Source organism: Citrus clementina, unplaced genomic scaffold (genome assembly GCF_000493195.1).
Source record: "Citrus clementina cultivar Clemenules unplaced genomic scaffold, Citrus_clementina_v1.0 scaffold_2, whole genome shotgun sequence".
NCBI lineage: Eukaryota > Viridiplantae > Streptophyta > Magnoliopsida > Sapindales > Rutaceae > Citrus > Citrus x clementina.
Window position 1 is genome coordinate 28,230,902 of NW_006262688.1, and position 18,624 is coordinate 28,249,525.

Genomic DNA, 18,624 nt, shown 5'->3' on the forward strand with positions numbered 1-18,624 from the left:
AAGTCGTTTCTCTGAATCAAAGTACCATATCAAATTATAAATTTATGATATTTCTTTGCGTTAAGGGAGGAAAAGAAATTCTAGTTGCATGAAGCAAAATATTAGAGACTATTATAACCCATAGCACAGCGAAGAAAACAAGAATTAAATCGGTGGCATATGTTCATTCAACAGAAGAAAGGGTATTTTTGTCCTCTTGTTAGTCCACTAACAGTCAACTGACGGAAATACTAACTGCAGGGGAGGGATGTAAAAATACGGAGATACTTTCTATTAAACTGATATTAGGTGAAACCTCAGGGGAGGTATGTAAAAATAACCCGGCTCTTATCGCCTTGTTGACGAAACTTTCATAAACATGTATAAATACACACTACTTACAATATATTGTCTCCTAAGTACTAGTGACTATCTCCACCATATTCATAAATAGTATCGTATATGTGAACAATACTATATCCCCCAAGTACGAACCATCAGCTCTGATACCACTTGTTGTGCGCGGAATGCAGAATTAAGTGCACTAAATAATCATAGAAAATAAAAAACAAAAAAATTTTATGTGGTTCGACAATTTTGCCTGTCTATAGGAGTAAGAGAAAATAATTATATTACTAACAATTATTAAAATACAATATTTGAGTCAAAAACTCTCATTTCTTAAAATCTAAATACACCTAGTACTCTCACACACACTTTAAAAAAAAATCTCTTAATTACTCACACTCTTCAATTACTCATTTTCAACAATTCTTCACTTAAATTATTTTTCTTAAATGTTTGGAATGTTATACAAATGAAAAAACGCCCTTTATTCGGTGCCCGTCTAAAATTTGGCCAATTTTATCAAACTGTCAAAGTTATCGTGAAATTGTCAAATTATCACATGCTTCACCAACTCATTTGGCTTCAATTTCCATGGTTCCAGCCACATGCTCCATCGAAATTTATAATATTTCAGCAAGAAGATCACGCGTGTTGACTTTTCAGCAATCTCTTCCACAGAATTCGCAGGAGTTGCTTGAAAGTAATCATCATCTCAATGCCCCATCCATTGCCCCTTCCACCTGGAGCTTTATCACCACCTAAATCATCTGCAACATCAGCCGTTATGTCTCACATAACGGAAAAGACAAGTGCATCCTCTAAGAAAAGTCAATGGCAGAAAGGTGAACTTATTGGACGTGGTACATTTGGGAGTGTTTATATTGGAACAAACCGGTATGCAACTATATGCTGAAATTTGCTAGTTGTTTCTTGTAATTTTTCAGTGAACATTATTATTGTTATTAGTCTTTTTTTTTTTTTGGGGTGTTAACAGGGAGACTGGAGCTTCATGTGCAATAAAGGAAGTTGATATTATTCTTGATGACCCCAAATCTGCCGAATGCATAAAGCAATTGGAGCAGGTTATTATTATCTGCATCCTGTCAATCAGTTTATTACAGCATAGTTCTGTTATTTCACCTAATGAGGAAACCTGCAAATTTGACCCAGATGATTATATTGAAATTGATTTGTTAGGGCATTTAATTTCAGGAATATGGGGTTGGAACTTGCGACTTTCTTTTACAAGTTATGGTCCCAATGGTTGATTGTTTGAAAACTTTTCGCTTTTGCTTCCAACGATAAAAGATAAAGCCAGAACATGGAATAATGGCATATCATAGCAAAAAGTTGGAACCTCCTAGTTCAGCCTCCCTTTTTCCTACCAGTTATTAAGATGCCTTTTCACTGCCATCTGCAAAAATACCTATAATCATGCTGATATATTGTTTCATTTGAAGTTTCAATTGTTGTTCGTTACTACTTCAATTTTTTGCATTAAGAATACACAAGATGCCATGTGTCCTTAGATTGCTTAGACATTCTATTATAGATTCAGAAAATTTCCATTGCTTTCAAAATTTACTGCTATAATGACTCATTCTTGCTTGCAGGAAATTAAACTTCTCCATCATTTGAAGCATGAAAATATAGTGCAGTATTATGGAAGTGAAGTGGTATATGCCTTTCCATGGTATAGCTAGATGTGACCGCATTTGCTTTTGTGCATATTTGTGTAACTAAGAGACTGTTGTTTCCATTTCTGGTTGATGATCACCTCTATATATATCTGGAATATGTCCATCCTGGCTCAATTAATAGATACGTCCGTGAACATTGCGGAGATATTACAGAAAGTATAGTTTGCAATTTCACCCGTCAAATTCTCAATGGGTTGGCCTACCTGCATAGCACCAACACCATTCACAGGTGACAATTTTACTTGAGATGGAGTAGAGAGTTATATTGTGATTCCACTTCTTTATTAATGTCAGTTATTGTAATTTGTAAGTGCTGTGAAATTTTTACACAGAATCTTATAAAAAGGAACCCTAGAATTGTCAGTGGTCCTGTATTCAGAAAAACTAAAATGATTGTATACGTAACCATTAGATGTACCTGCTGGTTGAATTTTAAACATTGTTGAAGAAGTGGCACTTTTTTCATTCACAAAGATTATTATTATTATTATTTTTTAATTTTTTTATGCCTATACAAATGATAACTAATATAGGAAATTCTGATCTATAGGGATATTAAAGGTGCAAATTTGCTAGTTGATGCATCTGGTGTTGTTAAGCTTGCAGATTTTGGGATAGGAAAACATGTGAGTTTTCAGATCCTTCAAATACTTGCATGCATAATTTGAGTATGCTTCTCCAATTTCTTCTTGTGGATGGTGTATGTTGTTATATTTCCATAGTGCAACAGTGCTTGTAAAAGAGCTCCTTCTTTTAGTGTGCGAATACAGTTCATCCAAAACTTTTCCATTCTTTGGCCAGATTCTCTTGACTAATTGACCAGTAACTTCTAATATGTATGTATTAAAAATAAATGAATAATGTCTTTTGAGAAAATTAGTTGACGGGTGCTTCTAGGAGGATGGATCTGAAATGAATTTTGTTCCTATTTTAAGAAATCTTCTTTCCTTCAAGTAATTGTTGACAATGGTTCTTCATCAAGCATCCCTTAAACAAATCCCCTAAAAAAAAAGGAAAATTTTCTGTGCTGACATTGGATTGGTAAGCACGAACCAAGTCTTACATGGTTTATCAAGGTTATTATTAGCATCTAGAAATTTGATTATACCAAAAACTAAGATTTTTGAATTTTGATCCAGTGCCTCGGTGTTTTACAGTATGTGCTATACTATGCAACTATAGTTTTTTTTTTTTTTTTGGCTCTAGTAATGTCACCTGTATGGTTCTATTCACTTCAGAACCTCAGTAACTTATTTATTTTCAATTTACTTGTTGTATTAAGCTTACAGGACTCTCCTATGAATTGTCACTGAAGGGCAGCCCATATTGGATGGCTCCAGAGGTACATCCACTGCACCAATTTGTAATTTAAAAAAACCCTTTTTTTAATTTTTATTCACACTTGTTAGTATTGCAGGTCATGCAGGCTGATATTCAAAAGGATGGAAATCATAGGGTTGCTTTACTTGCTGATATATGGAGCTTAGGTTGTACTGTCATTGAGATGCTTACTGGTAAACCTCCTTGGAGTGAGTTTGAAGGGGTGAGTCCTTGATTAAACATAAAATTCTTCTCTATTTAAGCTATTTTAAAATACTCACCATTTTTATGGTTCAATATAAACTTAAAACACTTTAAATTTACCAGCCAAGTTTTGATGCTTGTATTAGCAAATTTGTTGAAGTTACTTTTCATGTTTGTACCATTGTTTGCCATTATTTCTTGAAGAAAGAATTAGGCATCATAACATAACTTTTCAACTCTTCGCTTGTTTTCTTTGTAAGGTTTGCACATTCATTTTCTCTATTAATCTCTTTATCTGTCTCATCTTCAATTTTCCAGCCTCAAGCTATGTTCAAGGTCTTGAACAGCACCCCACCTATACCAGAAATGTTATCTTCCGAGGGGAAGGATTTTCTTCGACATTGCCTTCGCAGAAATCCTGTAGAGCGGCCATCAGCTTGTATGCTACTGGAGCATCCTTTTATACGAAATGCAAATTATCAAAATTATTAGAAGCTCAAGTGAATCAAACTTTGTATGTACGTACGTTAGTAAGAGCTAATCAATTACAGTATATTGAATGGAAGCTAAACTACTTTATTTTAAATCACTTCATTAAATAGGAAGAACTACTTGGCAATGTAGAATTTGATGTGGCGAGCTTGACTCGAACCCACTCAAAGACTTGCAACCGTAATCGAAGTACCATATCAGTTTAATGAAGTGACCGAGCCATTCAATCAATTACTTCATCTCAAGGACAATCTTCCCCACATGCCCCAACTCCTAAAAAAAAAAAAAAAAAAATTGAAATCCAACAAAAACATGACTCTCTCTCCCAACTTTAATTTTTTGGTCTATTAACTTGGCATGAGACACACAATCTAACATATAACACACTGTGTGGTCCAATGAGGGCCTCCATGGCGAAAGGAGCATACCTACACGGCCTGTCTCGTATCGACATGGCGAGATCCCACTCTTTTCAATATTAATTTTACCTATAAAAAATTGGACTAGACCCCAACACCAGGATCGATCTTGCATCATATTTGAATTACAAAAGTATGAAAATTGGTCACGTGACTTGAAATTTATGGTCAGAATACTTGGTGATATAATAATATAGGTCAATAAGGGAACAATTCTGTGGTTAGATTCAGAGATTTTGTTTATTTTTTATTAAATGGGTTCTTATGGTATAGGACAAAATTTTCCCTTGGCAAAGAAGAAACATATTAAAAGACGTTAAAATAAAAGGCGTTTTGATCTACAAATGTAATAGTTGCCATTCACATGTACAAAGTCAACTTAAGTCATGGATTTTTATTTTTATTTTTTTGAGTTTTTTGAGTCGGTTGAGATTTATAATTAAAAGTACATACTGAATTTGCATGTTCTTAGTTTCTTGACGATGATTTCCCCAATTTTTATTAATTTTACTGTTTCAGGCAAATAACAATAAAGGTTTCACATGAGATCATTATCAACTTATAAAATAAATTGAGCACCCAGGCATTTAAAATGACTCTCAATTTACTTCATCAATGTGTGAATTTTGGAGGCAATGGGTTAGTGGAACCCAAGTCAAGTCCAATTTGAGGTGAAGCCCACGTGAACCAAATCTGTAGTCTTGAGCCCATGCCCAAGACATATGCACATGCTCCGTCTGTTCAAGGCCCACATAGATTCATCGCTTCATGCACTGTCTAACACAGGAAACATTGACAAACATTGGCTCAAGAGAAATGTTTCAAGTTATAATTACTGATGAACTAGAACTGCTACGAACTCCTGTAACCAGTGATGTCTACTTCTATGACTATGGATCGAAGATACGCCTTCTCTCGGTCTTCTCATCAGAGATGGCAAAAAGGCCCTTGGAACGATTGATCCATCTGCAATTTTTAGGGTTTTAGTCTAAATTTAAGGGATCAAGGGTTCGGCTACGGCTTAAGAAATTAAGATTGATTACATTTGCGTTAGAGTTAAGACCTTACCAAAAAGTCTTGACCCCTAAATTAATTTTTAAAATTAGAAAATATAACACTTAAAAATTAAAACACACACCATACACTTGGACACGACTCACTCCACTAAAATTTATCATTTTGCATTTGATGTTTATACTTGGTAATTTGGCTAGATTGTTAGAGCATCTCCAAAAGCCTATATAAATTTTACTCTTCAAATACTTATTTGCTTACCTATGTGGCAAATAAAAGGGTGAAAAAATATGATATTCTCTAAAAGACTTTTCAAATAGAAAAAAGTTAATATTATTTTAATCATATAATTAATTTTTTAAAGGAAAAGTCAATAGCAATTAAAGCATTTCTCTCTCTTTCTTCAATGAAAAGTAATAAAATATAAATTGAAGAGGGAGAAATTAACTCTTCAAATTTGAAGAGAGAGAATTAATTCTTATTTGAAGAATTTTAATTGAAGTGTCTTTTGGAGCTTTAAATATTGATGTGGCTCTTCAAATAAATAATAAAATCTTATTTGAAGAGTCTTTTAGTGATGCTCTTACATATTATGTTGTTGGTAAAGCTAAATAAAAAGTAATTTATTAAATTCCTTATAACAAAATTCAACATAAAAATGGAATGTTAATAATATAATATTTATTAATAAAGAATTAAGAATTAGAGTCCTATTTTAAAAGTATCTACAAATTGGAGAAAAAAAAAAATTATGGTCGAGCTAATCTTTTAAGGGTTAAACCCTTCGTTTTAATCATAGAGTCGAATTAAGACTTAGCCGAGCTTGACCTGACCCATCATAATTATTATAATTTTTTACCTTGTAATTTCTTTTCTTTGTCTCCTACTATGGTAGTATATGAATCCATAATCTGAATACAAATGATACCCTACTTTTCCATTTTAGTTATAAACGAAGATAGAGGCCGAGATTGTAACAGCTTATACCTCTCTTTTACTCATTGCATATTTGGCCACCTTATGATTTTTTTTTTTTTAAAAAAAGGTTTGAAGCCGAGTTGTCATCTTTGATAAAAGAAACAAAACTGAAACACCAGAAGACTTCCAAATTTCCACTGCGAAATTATTAACTTTGATTTGATATATAATTTCCTGAACCGCGTTTCATACACGATACATGATTATGGTCTCAATGATTTGTCTCCAACACAACCTGCTTCCTCTCCAATATGTTAAATAGTTTTTGAGATTTTCTATGACACAACAGTACGACCAACCCCACAATATGTATATTTTACACAACCTGTTTCATCTCCAATATATTCTACTTCTGATACATCTATCAGCACTCAGCTTGAATATTCAATCACTGTTTTAATGAAGCTTTGATGTATTCAATTACAAAGACTCAAATTTATTCTTGTTGATGAGGTAAGATAACATATTCCTAAGAAGTACAGTAATTGCTATCATATGCTAGAAGAAGAAATTCTACCACAACTATGTACAGGCCTGCGATGATTCAAGTAACATATACACAGTAATCAAAATGACATGCAATCTCAAAATAAGGTAAAAATTCCTGTGTCCAAGCAGCAACTACATCAACTGTCAATACACATACAGCTACTTGCTAGCAAATCATCCACCCCATAAGCAAAAGCATGGAGAGGACAAAAGTAGATCAATCCTCGCTTCACCAAGTCCCAAGTCTTGAGGCACACATAGCTGAAGTCAATCCCTTCGACATTGAACATTTGCTTATGGACACGAGAATATGTTGATATGAGATTCAGTTCCTCCAAAGCAAATGCTGCCCAGCCATCTCTTTTTCCCTTTATAAAGAGAGAGTTAGACACCTGAGGCCGCGGGATCACAATCAGGTGTCCAGTCAACTTCCGGGTAATCAGCTGTTCTCATTGCTTTCTCAAGGAGCCCTCCATTACAGACTTGAGCGTGCTAAACTAGGAATGATCCTTCTTACTTCTCTTTAGCAATATCGACATGTGATTTATACATTCCTCGCTTGTTTTGATCCCACCCATTATCCACTGCAAAGCCTCAGCCGCTGCATCTTTTTCTGCATTCTTCTTGTTGTTGCAAGGTTGCCCCATAATTTCCATTCCATTAAACTCCACGGTGGATCTGAACTGGCCATTCTTCAATTGTTTTGTTCTGTAGCTAGGTGCAGCATATCCTGCTCTTGTGAGCAGTGTTTGGAGCTGACTCTTAGAATTATCACCCCCAGGTCCGCTTTCAGTCCTTGAAATGAAAGCAGGCTGTGCCCCCACAACTGAGGGCTTGGAGGGCTTAAACACCTGGTGACCAAATATAAATCTGCCCTCACACTGATCCTCGGCAACTAGCAATCGCAATGCAGCCAGGAGGTCTTCATGGGTATGTATGTTCAATCTGGGATTCAGCAACTGGCCATCACCAGCGTCATTTAAAACAGTTAGACAGGATAGAAATTACCCAGACACAAGCAGAGAAGTTCACGTGCAAGTAAGCAGATATCACTTGCAATTAGTCCACAAGAAGCAATGAATATGAAGCTAATATAAACAAAAACAAAAGCATCCAATCCAACCAGTTCAGTAGCAACTAGATTCCATTCTCGGTTCACTTACTTTGTTCTGTATCAGCTCATCAAGTTCTCTCCTTATGCATTGATACATGTCAGCAACCGAGGGGTTCATGAAGAATTCCAAATATCCTCCCATCATTTTCAAGTGCCCATCCTATCAAGACGTGGTAAGAATCCACATATACATTGAAACTAAAATATAATAAGCACAGACAAGTAGCAACTATATGACAAAATAAGGGATTAACCAACTAGACAGAAGAGAAGAACTTACGATTTCTCCTTGCGATATGCTTCCACCAAATAGGAGCAGTACTGAATCAGAGACAGCTGTAGAATCCTTAAGGAAAACAGAGTTCACTTTCATCTTCTCGTTGAAAACCAGCCATGGATAGGGGATTTCAGATTCCCGAGCATTGACTGAATTCTGCAAAAATGAAATGAAAATGCAATTGAATCAAGAGAAAACAAAGCCGAAAACCTAACAAATACATCAATATACTTGATTTGCAAGTCAAGATTGCAAGCAAATAAAATTATTACTTGAGCAAATAGACTTACAGAATATAGAAACACTTGACCATCCTCCATGGTTTTCAGTGAACTTGACTTTCCATTTTGCTGCATTAGCAATTATCTTAGTACTCGTGAAATTACATAACTAAACTACTGATATCATACTTCTCAGCCGATTAGAGCCAAAAGAACAGCAAATTAAGCGGTGCCTGGAGCAACCACATGGTCAAAACTGTCTTTAATTCCTTTTATCCGGCTATCTTAAATCAACTTTTCATTTTGAATATAACATGTGGGCATATACAATATAAAACGAAATTTCTCCTTGATAAGAAAATAGCAATTGGATCGTGAATTAGCAGATTCAAAGAAATCTAAAGTAGAAAACATGCATATTTGAAAGCAACTGACTCACCACAATAGAGGAAATCCCAGGATATAAACCATAACAAATAACTGCTCGAATGAGGCGTTCATCACGACCCCAGGCATTGCAGATAGATGTGTCACAATCAACGAGCCCAGTATCCTTGAGCAAAGAGAGGAACTCTTTTCGAAGAGAATCAATAACTTTCATCGACGGTGCTGATAAAAAGTTTTTCCAACAGTATTCGTATCCAGCCAGGCCTCTTTCAGCATCTTTCCATCCTTCAAAGGCCCGAACAAGTGCAAGATGGTCACTGTAATCATGTGAAAACTGAGATTTTGCAGCCTCTGCAAGCTGCAATGAAGGAAAAAAAAAAGAAATATTAAATGTGATTATAGCCAGAGAATACTTCCACCAGGGGAGTTGTAGTTATGATTCCACTCAATAGGCAAAAAATGCTTTAAGAATTTTGATCAATATTCACATTGCTTGTTAACCCCAAGCAAGTAGTAACTGTATAGATCTTTTAGTTATCTTTTGGGGGGTTCTTACTCCGAGCATAGTCATTCCTTAGTCACATAATTAGGCAGACAACTATAGATATTATCCATAACATTAAGAAAGTAACATGACCCATCTACTCTGATTATCCAAAAACAACATGGAACAGCAAACTTGGAAGGCTATTACTCATCACTCATTATACATAGGCCTCGAGCATTTAGATGGAGTATATGCTATGATATTGTGCTAAACATTTAACAGCAAAGTCTTAGCTTAAGCAAACTCCCAAAAACTCTAACCTCAATTCAATTTTCTGAAAGCTCTCCTTTAGTTATGAACAAAGGCCCCTTAAAATCTCTCTGTTTAGTCTCGTGGAGAAACACATGCAACCTTGATCCAAAACCAAACGTATAAAATGAGATGATCACTTACATCCTTCTTGTCCATTGGTGCTAAGAAAGGATCTCTGACACTAAGCCCAGCAACGATGGTTAAAACTGGTTCCAGGCAATTGAAGATAGCACCCAATATGAGCATCTTTCCAAGTTTAGGCTCCATTGGAAGCATAGCCAAATATTGTCCTGTCACATTACATGGTCAATATGATACAACATACTCAAGAAACATAATGCACTTTTATGAGTTACCAACATAAAATTTTCATGAAGACGACCATTAGCCTACCCAGAACAGTCAACTCTTCATTGTGGTCCAGTGCCCCAATGATTTTTAAATATTCAATAGCATTTTGAACCTACAGGGAAATTTTAATTAAAAATATTGTAAAATGGGGTAGAAGTGCAAAATTTTCAGAAGCAAGGTCAAAGAGAGTGAAACAAACATATGCATTATATATTTTCTCCAAGGAAAACAAAAATACCTAAGTATAGCACACGCAAGCATGCATAAGAAATATGTGTCAAATTGACCCTTACTGCTAGTAATTCAGGCGACTGAAGAGCCCTGGATAGGAACTCAGCGATAGTCCCAAGTCTTAAACTTTTAATTTGCAAACAAAGAGACTGCAAAGGTGTCCTCAAAATTTCTGGAAGCTGATATTCAGCAAAAGCATCGTATACACATCTAGGGTAGAGACGGTAACATTCTCCAGGTTGCACACGGCCAGCCCTTCCTCTTCTCTGCATAATACAGAAACATAAACAAATCTATCATTGAACTTAATGGAGCCAAATAGGAAGCAGCAAGTAGTCAAAATCATAGAAAAGGACCATATATGAAGCTGACTACTAAATACTTAGAAAACCACACTATAAAACCATTAGCCAGCTGCAATAACTTTCCTTCCTCGTACTCCAGAATTACCTTTTGGCTTAATGCATATAGGCAATCAAAAAGGGTTAATACAACTCCAGAAGCTCATGTCTGCCATTTTAGACTATCATCTAGCAGAGTTCCTCCTAAAATAGTGGAATTTTACAGTCTGGTTACTTTAAAACATAAATTGCTGTTCTAAAACCTTACCTTAATAAAAAATTATCTATTCCCTAAGCCTGAGAAAAAACAATTCAACAGAAGAGATAGTAGGCAAAACATAGACAAAGGAATAGCAATAAACCATATATCAAAGCAAATGAAAATAAACGTTACAAGATGGAGACAAAAAAGTTTGAATAGAAATATAGAATAAAGACCTTACTTGTTGAGCAGAAACCTTAGAAATCCAGGAAGGAAGCAGACAAGAAGTGTTATTCAGTGCATCGTAGGATGTCTCCTTTGCTTTCCCACAGTCGATGACGAAAACAACATCGTTAATGGTGATACTTGTCTCTGCTATGTTAGTAGCAAGGACTATTTTCCTCACTCCACTTTCAGGTTCATCAAATATTAACCTCTGCAACAATTCCAGATATATCTTCTTAAAAGGAGTTCTTTTCAGTAGGAGAGCAAAAGGCCAAATAGGGCAATGAACTAGACAATTAATTGATGAAAAAAATGCTCACCTGCTCTGAACTAGCCATGGAACCATGGCAAGTAAGCAACAAAACTCGGGTTGGATCTCCTAAGATACGATTAGCTTGTAGCTTATCATTCAGTGAATTTATGTCATCCCAACCAGTCATAAAAACTAGAACAGCACCAGGCCTTTCTTTCTCGCATATATAGCATAAAACATATTCTATCAGATTAAAACCAATACAATCAGGATTCCAGCATGACAAAGACTCCCGTGTCTGAGAGCTATACTCATTGAAGTTAGCTGCTTTGAGCGTATCCTGATTGCATAATAAGAAAAGGAAAAAGAAACAAAAATAAATAAATAAATAAAATGAGGAAATCATAAAACATTGAATGCATAAATGGCAGCCATACAAATCTTTCCATACCTCAACAGCAGAGGCAATTTGGCTCTTCCTCTTTCTCGGTGCTTGTTTGCTCATTTTCCACATTTTTTCTTGACCGTAATCATCAATTTGATTGTATGGGGTCAATCTGTAACCAGTCATGTCCAAAATGTCTTCCAGAAAATGAGTTCTGACTGGGTATGTGAAACCCTAAATTAGACCAAAAAAGAATTGTTATTACATCAGGTTTTACATTCTGATAGAAACCCCAACAGAAAATTGAACAACTATCATTCCATTTACCCAATAGGCTACACTTATGTTATATTCATACTCAATATCTATAATTGTATCACATGTATGCAATGGAAACGAAAAAAACAAAAATCCATGCATAAAATGTTCAATGAACAAAACAACTTGCACTAGAACATAAAGTTGTTTTCCTCACTTCCAAAGGAAACCAACCAGATTCATCACAGATTGAGTTGATATTATGAATAAATCTATGATTGTCATTTCATGTTGAGATAAAATTTCTTCTGTAGTCAATGCCAGATATTCCACCACAGAAGATGTCCTGAAAAGCAGCTGAATAGCTGAACAGCTCATAAATTTCTTTTCTAGATTCCACTTGGATACTGCAAGGACCAGGCCTCAGCCACCTGACCTACAGATTATAGTCAATGGGTTCTCTATGGTAACAAAAGCACATAATCTTATGGGTGCCAAAAAGAAGAAACTAAGCACAATTCCCGGGATGAGCCACTAATATTTAGACAGCTTAGATAACTAGCGAAAATAGCAGCTACAAAAACAATCCTGTAAACACTGATATTCAGACTCCACAAAACCATTCCTTAACATCATCACATTCAGTCATTTTTTTATAAAACCAACCAAAATGAAAACAAAGAGCCAGGTAAAGGGACAATCACAAGGAGTAGACGGTATAACACAACGGTGACAAAACCAAATCTTTGGAACTGACATGCTAAAGAGAACAGCAAATGAGATGAACAATTACCATATATCACATCAGTCACTGAAAGGCATCAATGGCAAGCATCAAGCAACCAGAACATCAGTTCCTTCCATCAGGACCAATAGTTATTTTACAAGTACTAGCTGACTGAAATTCAACCTTATGCGTATCATGAATGCCACTATTAATCATAGGGTCAATAATATGAACCCAGAGATGCACAAGAAGAACAAGAAAGTAATTTTCACTTGTATATGTCAACACATGTGCACTCAAGCAGCATGGACAAAGCGATTAAATTAAAAAAAAAAATACCACTCGGCCATTTTAACTTTACCGGAATGTTTATTACTGTAGCCCCACCAAAGTAGGATGAGAAAAGCTCTGCATCTAGTGTTGCACTCATCAGAACCAACCTTAGTTCTAGGCGACGAGAGAGAAGATCTTTAAGGACAATGAGCAGAAAATCTGGCATCAAATGTGCATTTCTGTCAGAAATCACAATCCTTCATCCCCAAAATAAAACCTCAAGTTAGTCAACACTTTACCCTCATTCATTCCCCGTTCATGAACCTCATCGACAATAACATGAGTTACACCTTTCAAATTTCTGTCAACCAGCAACCTTCTCAACAATATGCCTGTGGTGCAAAAGAGAAGGCGAGTATCCCTTCCTTTCATACCTTCCAACCGAACTTTATACCCAACCTTTGAACAACAGATGAACTCAATTTACTTCAAATATGTCACAAAACTTTGCTAACAAAGACAAAAATTTGATCAAGTATGTTAGGAAATGTATTTGAGACAAGAACTCACAGATTCACCCAGTTTCTCGCCTCTCTCTGAAGCAACTCTCTCAGAAACAGACATAGCAGAAATACGTCTTGGTTGTGTACATATGATACTACAAACAGCACCCCGTACAGACGTGATTTCAGATTCTAGAATGAATTGAGGAACTTGTGTGGTCTTGCCACAGCCAGTTTCACCGGATATAATAACAACCTGTAAAATACATATTTCATAACTTATTTGACAAACAAAGAAGAAAAAAGCAAGCCGTACTTGTTTCAAATATAAGGTTTCAAGAATTTGGATTGTGGACACGTAACAACTATGAAAAACAGCAAAATTCTCACACACCTGATTTTGTGAAATGGCTGCCAATAGTCTGTTCTTCTCTTTATAAGCAGGGAGATTCCTACGAAATTCAAGCATCTTTCTACCATCCGGTGACTCCTATAATAAATGAAAAGATGGTAATAATTCTTTCAAGCCGGTATACAACCACACAAGACAAAAAATAATCACTTGAATGGTTTAGGAACTAATAACAATATCCAAACAGAGTCATACTTTTGGTAAATATTTTATGAATCCAAAAACAACCTGGTAAGTCAGACACCAAACCTGACTGAATAACTTCATGAACTTGGGTCTAAATATGATATGGACAACACAAAATTATGAATAAAGTTGAGGACAGTTAATTTTGATTATCCCATTCATCTACAAATCTATCAACTAAACCCATAACTTGCATATTGCCAACAAAACCAATATGGCTAGAACGCCAATTGCTCTAGAAACTGTACTAAAAGTCAACTTTTGCAATGGAGGACAACCATTTAAATAGGTACTCTGAGAAAGCATAAGTCTCATTAGGATTATGTAAAGCAAACCAAGGTGCAACCTAAGATCTTAAAAAACTTTACACGCTCAATCCATTAGAAAACAAAATACATCCAAAACAATGAATATTATGCATGGACCTACCAAGTCAGAAAGTACCGTAAAAGAGGGGCCTTGTTTTATAAATTAAAATAATATTTTGACATACGTATTATGGTTTATTACTGTGGCAAGAGGCCCAAGATTAAGGGCACCTAATCAACTAGATTTCTTTCTTTTTTCCTGCTGTCAGATAGAAAGAATCTGTAGAAAATGCTTACCTTTGAATTAGGAAACCAAAACATCAATATCAATATTAATAAAGACACTAAATAAATAAACGCAATTAGAAACAGAGGGGACAGGCAAAAGTTCCAGATTTGTATGAGTAACCTGCCAAGAGTGCTGCTGATCATGCAGTTGCAAACTTCTGCGCCACAGAATTTTATCCATGACAGACTTACTGGATGCAAGTGGCTCTGGTTGTTCAAAAAGACCCTCCTCAGTAGCAAGGCTACTGCTACTGCTTGACCTCGAGACAGAAAAGTCTGAAAGGCTTTTTTTGGTCTTCGACTTTTGAGAGAGGTACTTCCTAAGATAGGAATCAACCCGTCTAAGCAAACCCATAGGTACAATCACCTGTCAAAGCATGAAAGCTTCAATATTGCCTTGGCAACATGCATGTAAAGGAACTCAAAATCTTGGATCAGACTGCCAATGGTGAATAATAATAATCATAAATGCGAAACAAATAAGGGGGAAAAAGAAAGGAAAACTACTTGCAACCCGGATTAGTCAAACTGCAAAATATTGTCCAGTGGAAACATGGACCGGTAAGAAACAGTAACATTCAGGTGGCAGAAAGGAGGATAAAATTTTTTAAAAAAAAAATAAAATCCATTCAAGTTAAATCAAAGCTCAACAGTGGATTGCAAACTAAAACTATATATGAGGAGAAAAAGACAGAAATTAAGTGAAAATTTACATGAAAGTACCTCTCTCTGCGGACGTCTATCATCCAAGTCAAATCTGTAGTTTGGCAAAGGGACCTTACTAAAGACAACAACTTTTGCATAAAGATGGCTGCCAAAAGTAATAATATTGGATAAAGATCCCAGTTCAAAACAAATGATTATACATTGATCAAAAGGCCTACAGCAATGAAGCAGAAAATACCTGTACAAACCCATGCTGCTAGCCAAAGCTGAGATTTGCTCAAAGTCACGTCTATCCTTTTTCTCCCTTGAAATCAATTCTTGCTTCTCCTTGTCATATAAAAGCAGGGTTAACTTCTGTTTCCAATCCTCCACATTATCATAAGGAGAAGAACCCTGAAAAACAAAGTAAAAAGGAGACACTAACTATAAATGAATCACAAAAACACATAAGAACATGTATGTTTTTTAATGTGCACACAAGCACAACCAATAGATAGAAAAAGCAATCAAGCTAGTAAAGATTATGGAAATGACCAAAATAACAAGATTCAAGGGGCAACTTGCAACTGAGAATAAACTCCACCGGTTGATAGAAATAAAAAAATAAGATTGGGAAATTGTGAATAGCTGTGATGATGAATTAAGGGGGCAATAAAAACAGAAAACAACAAAGATTAGAAATTTGAATGGATAACATAAACTGCTGGCAGCTAAATCAAAAACAGTGTCAGTAGTTAAACAGTGGCTGGTGGTTGTGTCGTAAATGCAGCTTAGAAATCTTTCAAGGATTAAACAAAATAATGTAATTGTACTTTTAGAATTTCATTTCATTCATTATCACAATAATTGTAAATGGTTTGTGATAATATTCCTAATAAAAGGCATGTTCCCAAGAAATTCACAACGAAAGCAGTAAAATTCCAACTCTATGAGAATCAGATTGCGATAGATGTGGCAAATATCATAAATTTTCCACACTCCAAAGAAAAAACATATCACTAGATTATGATAACTCAATAACTCTCAGTTTTGTAAAATAACAAAGAACTTTCACCTTTGATCGTAATTCTACTACTACTACATATAGGGATGGCAATGGGGAGGGGAGGGGAGGGGACCAATCTCCCCATACCCATCCCCGATGTTTTGCATATGTCCCCGTCCCCTCCCCGTCCCCGTCAAAATTGCTTGAGAGAATCCCCATCCCCTCCCCGAATAATAACAGGGGATCCCCGAGGGTCCCCGGTCCCCGAATAATTAATAGTCTAATACATTTTTTTATTTTCGATTTTAAATTAATCATATTAAAATAAACTCATACCGCTATTGTAAGCTCGTAACCAACTTTGACAGCACATTAAGGCCTCCAATGTGCTTGGATGAAGTTTGTTATGGTATGAGCTCATAACTCTACCACTAGTGTTAAAAGCTGATTCAGAAGCAACTGTTGTAATTGGAATTGCCAAAATATCTCTAGCAATTCGAGCTAATGTAGGATACCTATTAGCATTTGTCTTCCACCAACTCAAAATATTAAAATCTTCCATCCGAGATATAACTTTCTCATCCAAATATGAATCTAATTCATCTGCAACAACTGCACAATCTCCATTGTTTACATAATCATCAAAACTTGTCATCCATTTGGTTGCTTTCTTATAAGAATCCCCTGTAGATCTAGTAGAAGAACTACTACCAGTATAATCAAAGCAATAAACAGTTGGTGAAAACTTCAATTAATACTCTTCAACTAATTCCCGGCAAAGGGTGACCACTTTCCCAACATACAACTATTTTGATATTTATTATTTTTAACAATATTTATAATTTTGTTATTTATTTATTAGTAATTTTAAAAATAAAAATAAAATTAAAAATTAAAATGGGGAAATGGGTAGGGGATGGGGATTCCACCTCATCCCCGTCCCCTCCCCGAATAAAAAGTTGGGTAAAAAATTTTCCCCGTCCCCTCCCCGAAAAAAAAATTGGGTATAAAATTATCCCCATACCCTCTCCGAATGGGGAAAATCCCCGAGGGTACCCATCCCCGTGGGGATTTTTGCCATCCCTAACTACATATGGTATAGAGAAGGAACTGCATTTATGGGAATACACTACATTACAATCTTCAACAAACAAACAACAAAAATACTCTTACATGTTCACAAATAGTCAATAGCTAAAGCTATTAATCCAACAATGATAAAAAGAATGAGGTGTGGCGTCTTTTGATTTTGAGAAATGTAATCACCAGCTAAAGCATCAGTGGGCAAGTGATTGTTAAACATTAGCTTGCAATTAAAAATCTTAGCTGCCGTCATTTAAAAATTAAGCATTTTTGGGTTCAAGAGCAACGTCTTGCTTTGAAAATAAAACAAACTACTCCAAACAGAGAGAGAAATTAAAAGCTAGTTAAACTTAATCAACCTGACACAAACGGGAATTTCTTTTTACAAAACTAGCACCACTTCATAAATTTTCCTAGAACTCGGTAAAATTTCAATCAACTCAATCTCAGTCACTGACACTCACCGGTTGCAACATCGACTCCGGCTCACGATCAGAGCCCTCCTCCGATAGAACATCGCTGTACGCTGAATTGTGTTGCAAATTTTTTTTACTATTATCATTACTGCCACAATTGTTATACTTGTTGTCGTCCTTATGATTACTCCCATAATTATTGTTATTTTTACTTTTGGTCTTACTATTCAGTTGTTGTTTTTTGGTTTGAAGGTGAGAAAGAGGAGAGGCATCGGGGCTGATTGAGGAGCAATAAGGCGTGGCGGTGACGACGGAGCGGAGACGGTGGTGAGGAGGGACGTAAACGGCGCCGTACGAAGGCGGAGGCCTATCCTTCATGATTGTAATGAAGGAGCGTTTACGAAGTTTTGGCCTCGGTATTAGGGTTTTGGAGTGTGAATTTGAAGACAGATGGAATAGTGGTAAATGCGGAGAGAGGAGGAGAGTAAGAGAGGGAAGCGGGATCATGCACACGCGCAACGCTGTCCTTCAACTGGAAATGGAACCGGCGGAGGCTGTTACTGGCTATGCAGAAAAGGAGGCTGCGTTGAGAGTTTTGAGTGTGGGCTTTGCCACTTTGGGCTGCTGCTGTGGTGCCGTGGTTTTACGGTTGTGTGTTGTTTTACGGTTAGTGTAGCGTTCATGTCCGTATCAGTTATCACAGAAGGCCGAGTATCCTTCAAATAAGTTATTTACTAATTTTTGAAAATCCTTCTATACTCATTTTTAATCTAAAAGTATAAAATTTTCA

The 18,624-nt window shown here is 35.8% G+C and overlaps 2 protein-coding genes across 5 annotated transcripts; one reads left to right on the top strand and one right to left on the bottom strand.

The window, feature by feature from the left end:
* Positions 1 to 832: 832 nt before the first annotated feature.
* Positions 833 to 4,294, top strand: LOC112100736 (mitogen-activated protein kinase kinase kinase 5-like). The gene is made up of 8 exons (XM_024190059.1): positions 833 to 1,221; positions 1,322 to 1,409; positions 1,941 to 2,003; positions 2,093 to 2,256; positions 2,578 to 2,653; positions 3,310 to 3,369; positions 3,445 to 3,570; positions 3,870 to 4,294. Exons 1-8 carry the CDS (start codon positions 1,043 to 1,045, stop codon positions 4,041 to 4,043), a joined length of 930 nt encoding a protein of 309 aa, XP_024045827.1. The 5' UTR covers positions 833 to 1,042; the 3' UTR covers positions 4,044 to 4,294.
* A 2,472-nt stretch (positions 4,295 to 6,766) lies between these two features.
* LOC18051088 (DExH-box ATP-dependent RNA helicase DExH5, mitochondrial) lies at positions 6,767 to 18,534 on the bottom strand. Of its 4 annotated transcripts, XM_006448274.2 has the most exons (19): positions 17,883 to 18,534; positions 15,589 to 15,743; positions 15,408 to 15,495; positions 14,806 to 15,051; positions 13,885 to 13,980; positions 13,558 to 13,746; positions 13,287 to 13,446; positions 13,076 to 13,206; positions 11,796 to 11,963; positions 11,412 to 11,684; positions 11,108 to 11,302; positions 10,386 to 10,589; positions 10,135 to 10,204; positions 9,883 to 10,031; positions 8,995 to 9,300; positions 8,625 to 8,684; positions 8,338 to 8,490; positions 8,107 to 8,217; positions 6,767 to 7,902 (listed from the first exon to the last, which is right to left on the bottom strand). In XM_006448274.2, exons 1-19 carry the CDS (start codon positions 18,339 to 18,341, stop codon positions 7,441 to 7,443), a joined length of 3,675 nt encoding a protein of 1,224 aa, XP_006448337.2. In that variant the 5' UTR covers positions 18,342 to 18,534; the 3' UTR covers positions 6,767 to 7,440. The 4 variants fall into 4 exon arrangements, with proteins under 4 accessions (XP_006448337.2, XP_024045824.1, XP_024045823.1 ...); XM_024190056.1 differs by lacking the exon at positions 8,625 to 8,684; XM_024190055.1 differs by lacking the exon at positions 10,135 to 10,204 and having other exon boundaries at positions 10,331 to 10,589.
* Between the last annotated feature and the right edge of the window lie 90 nt (positions 18,535 to 18,624).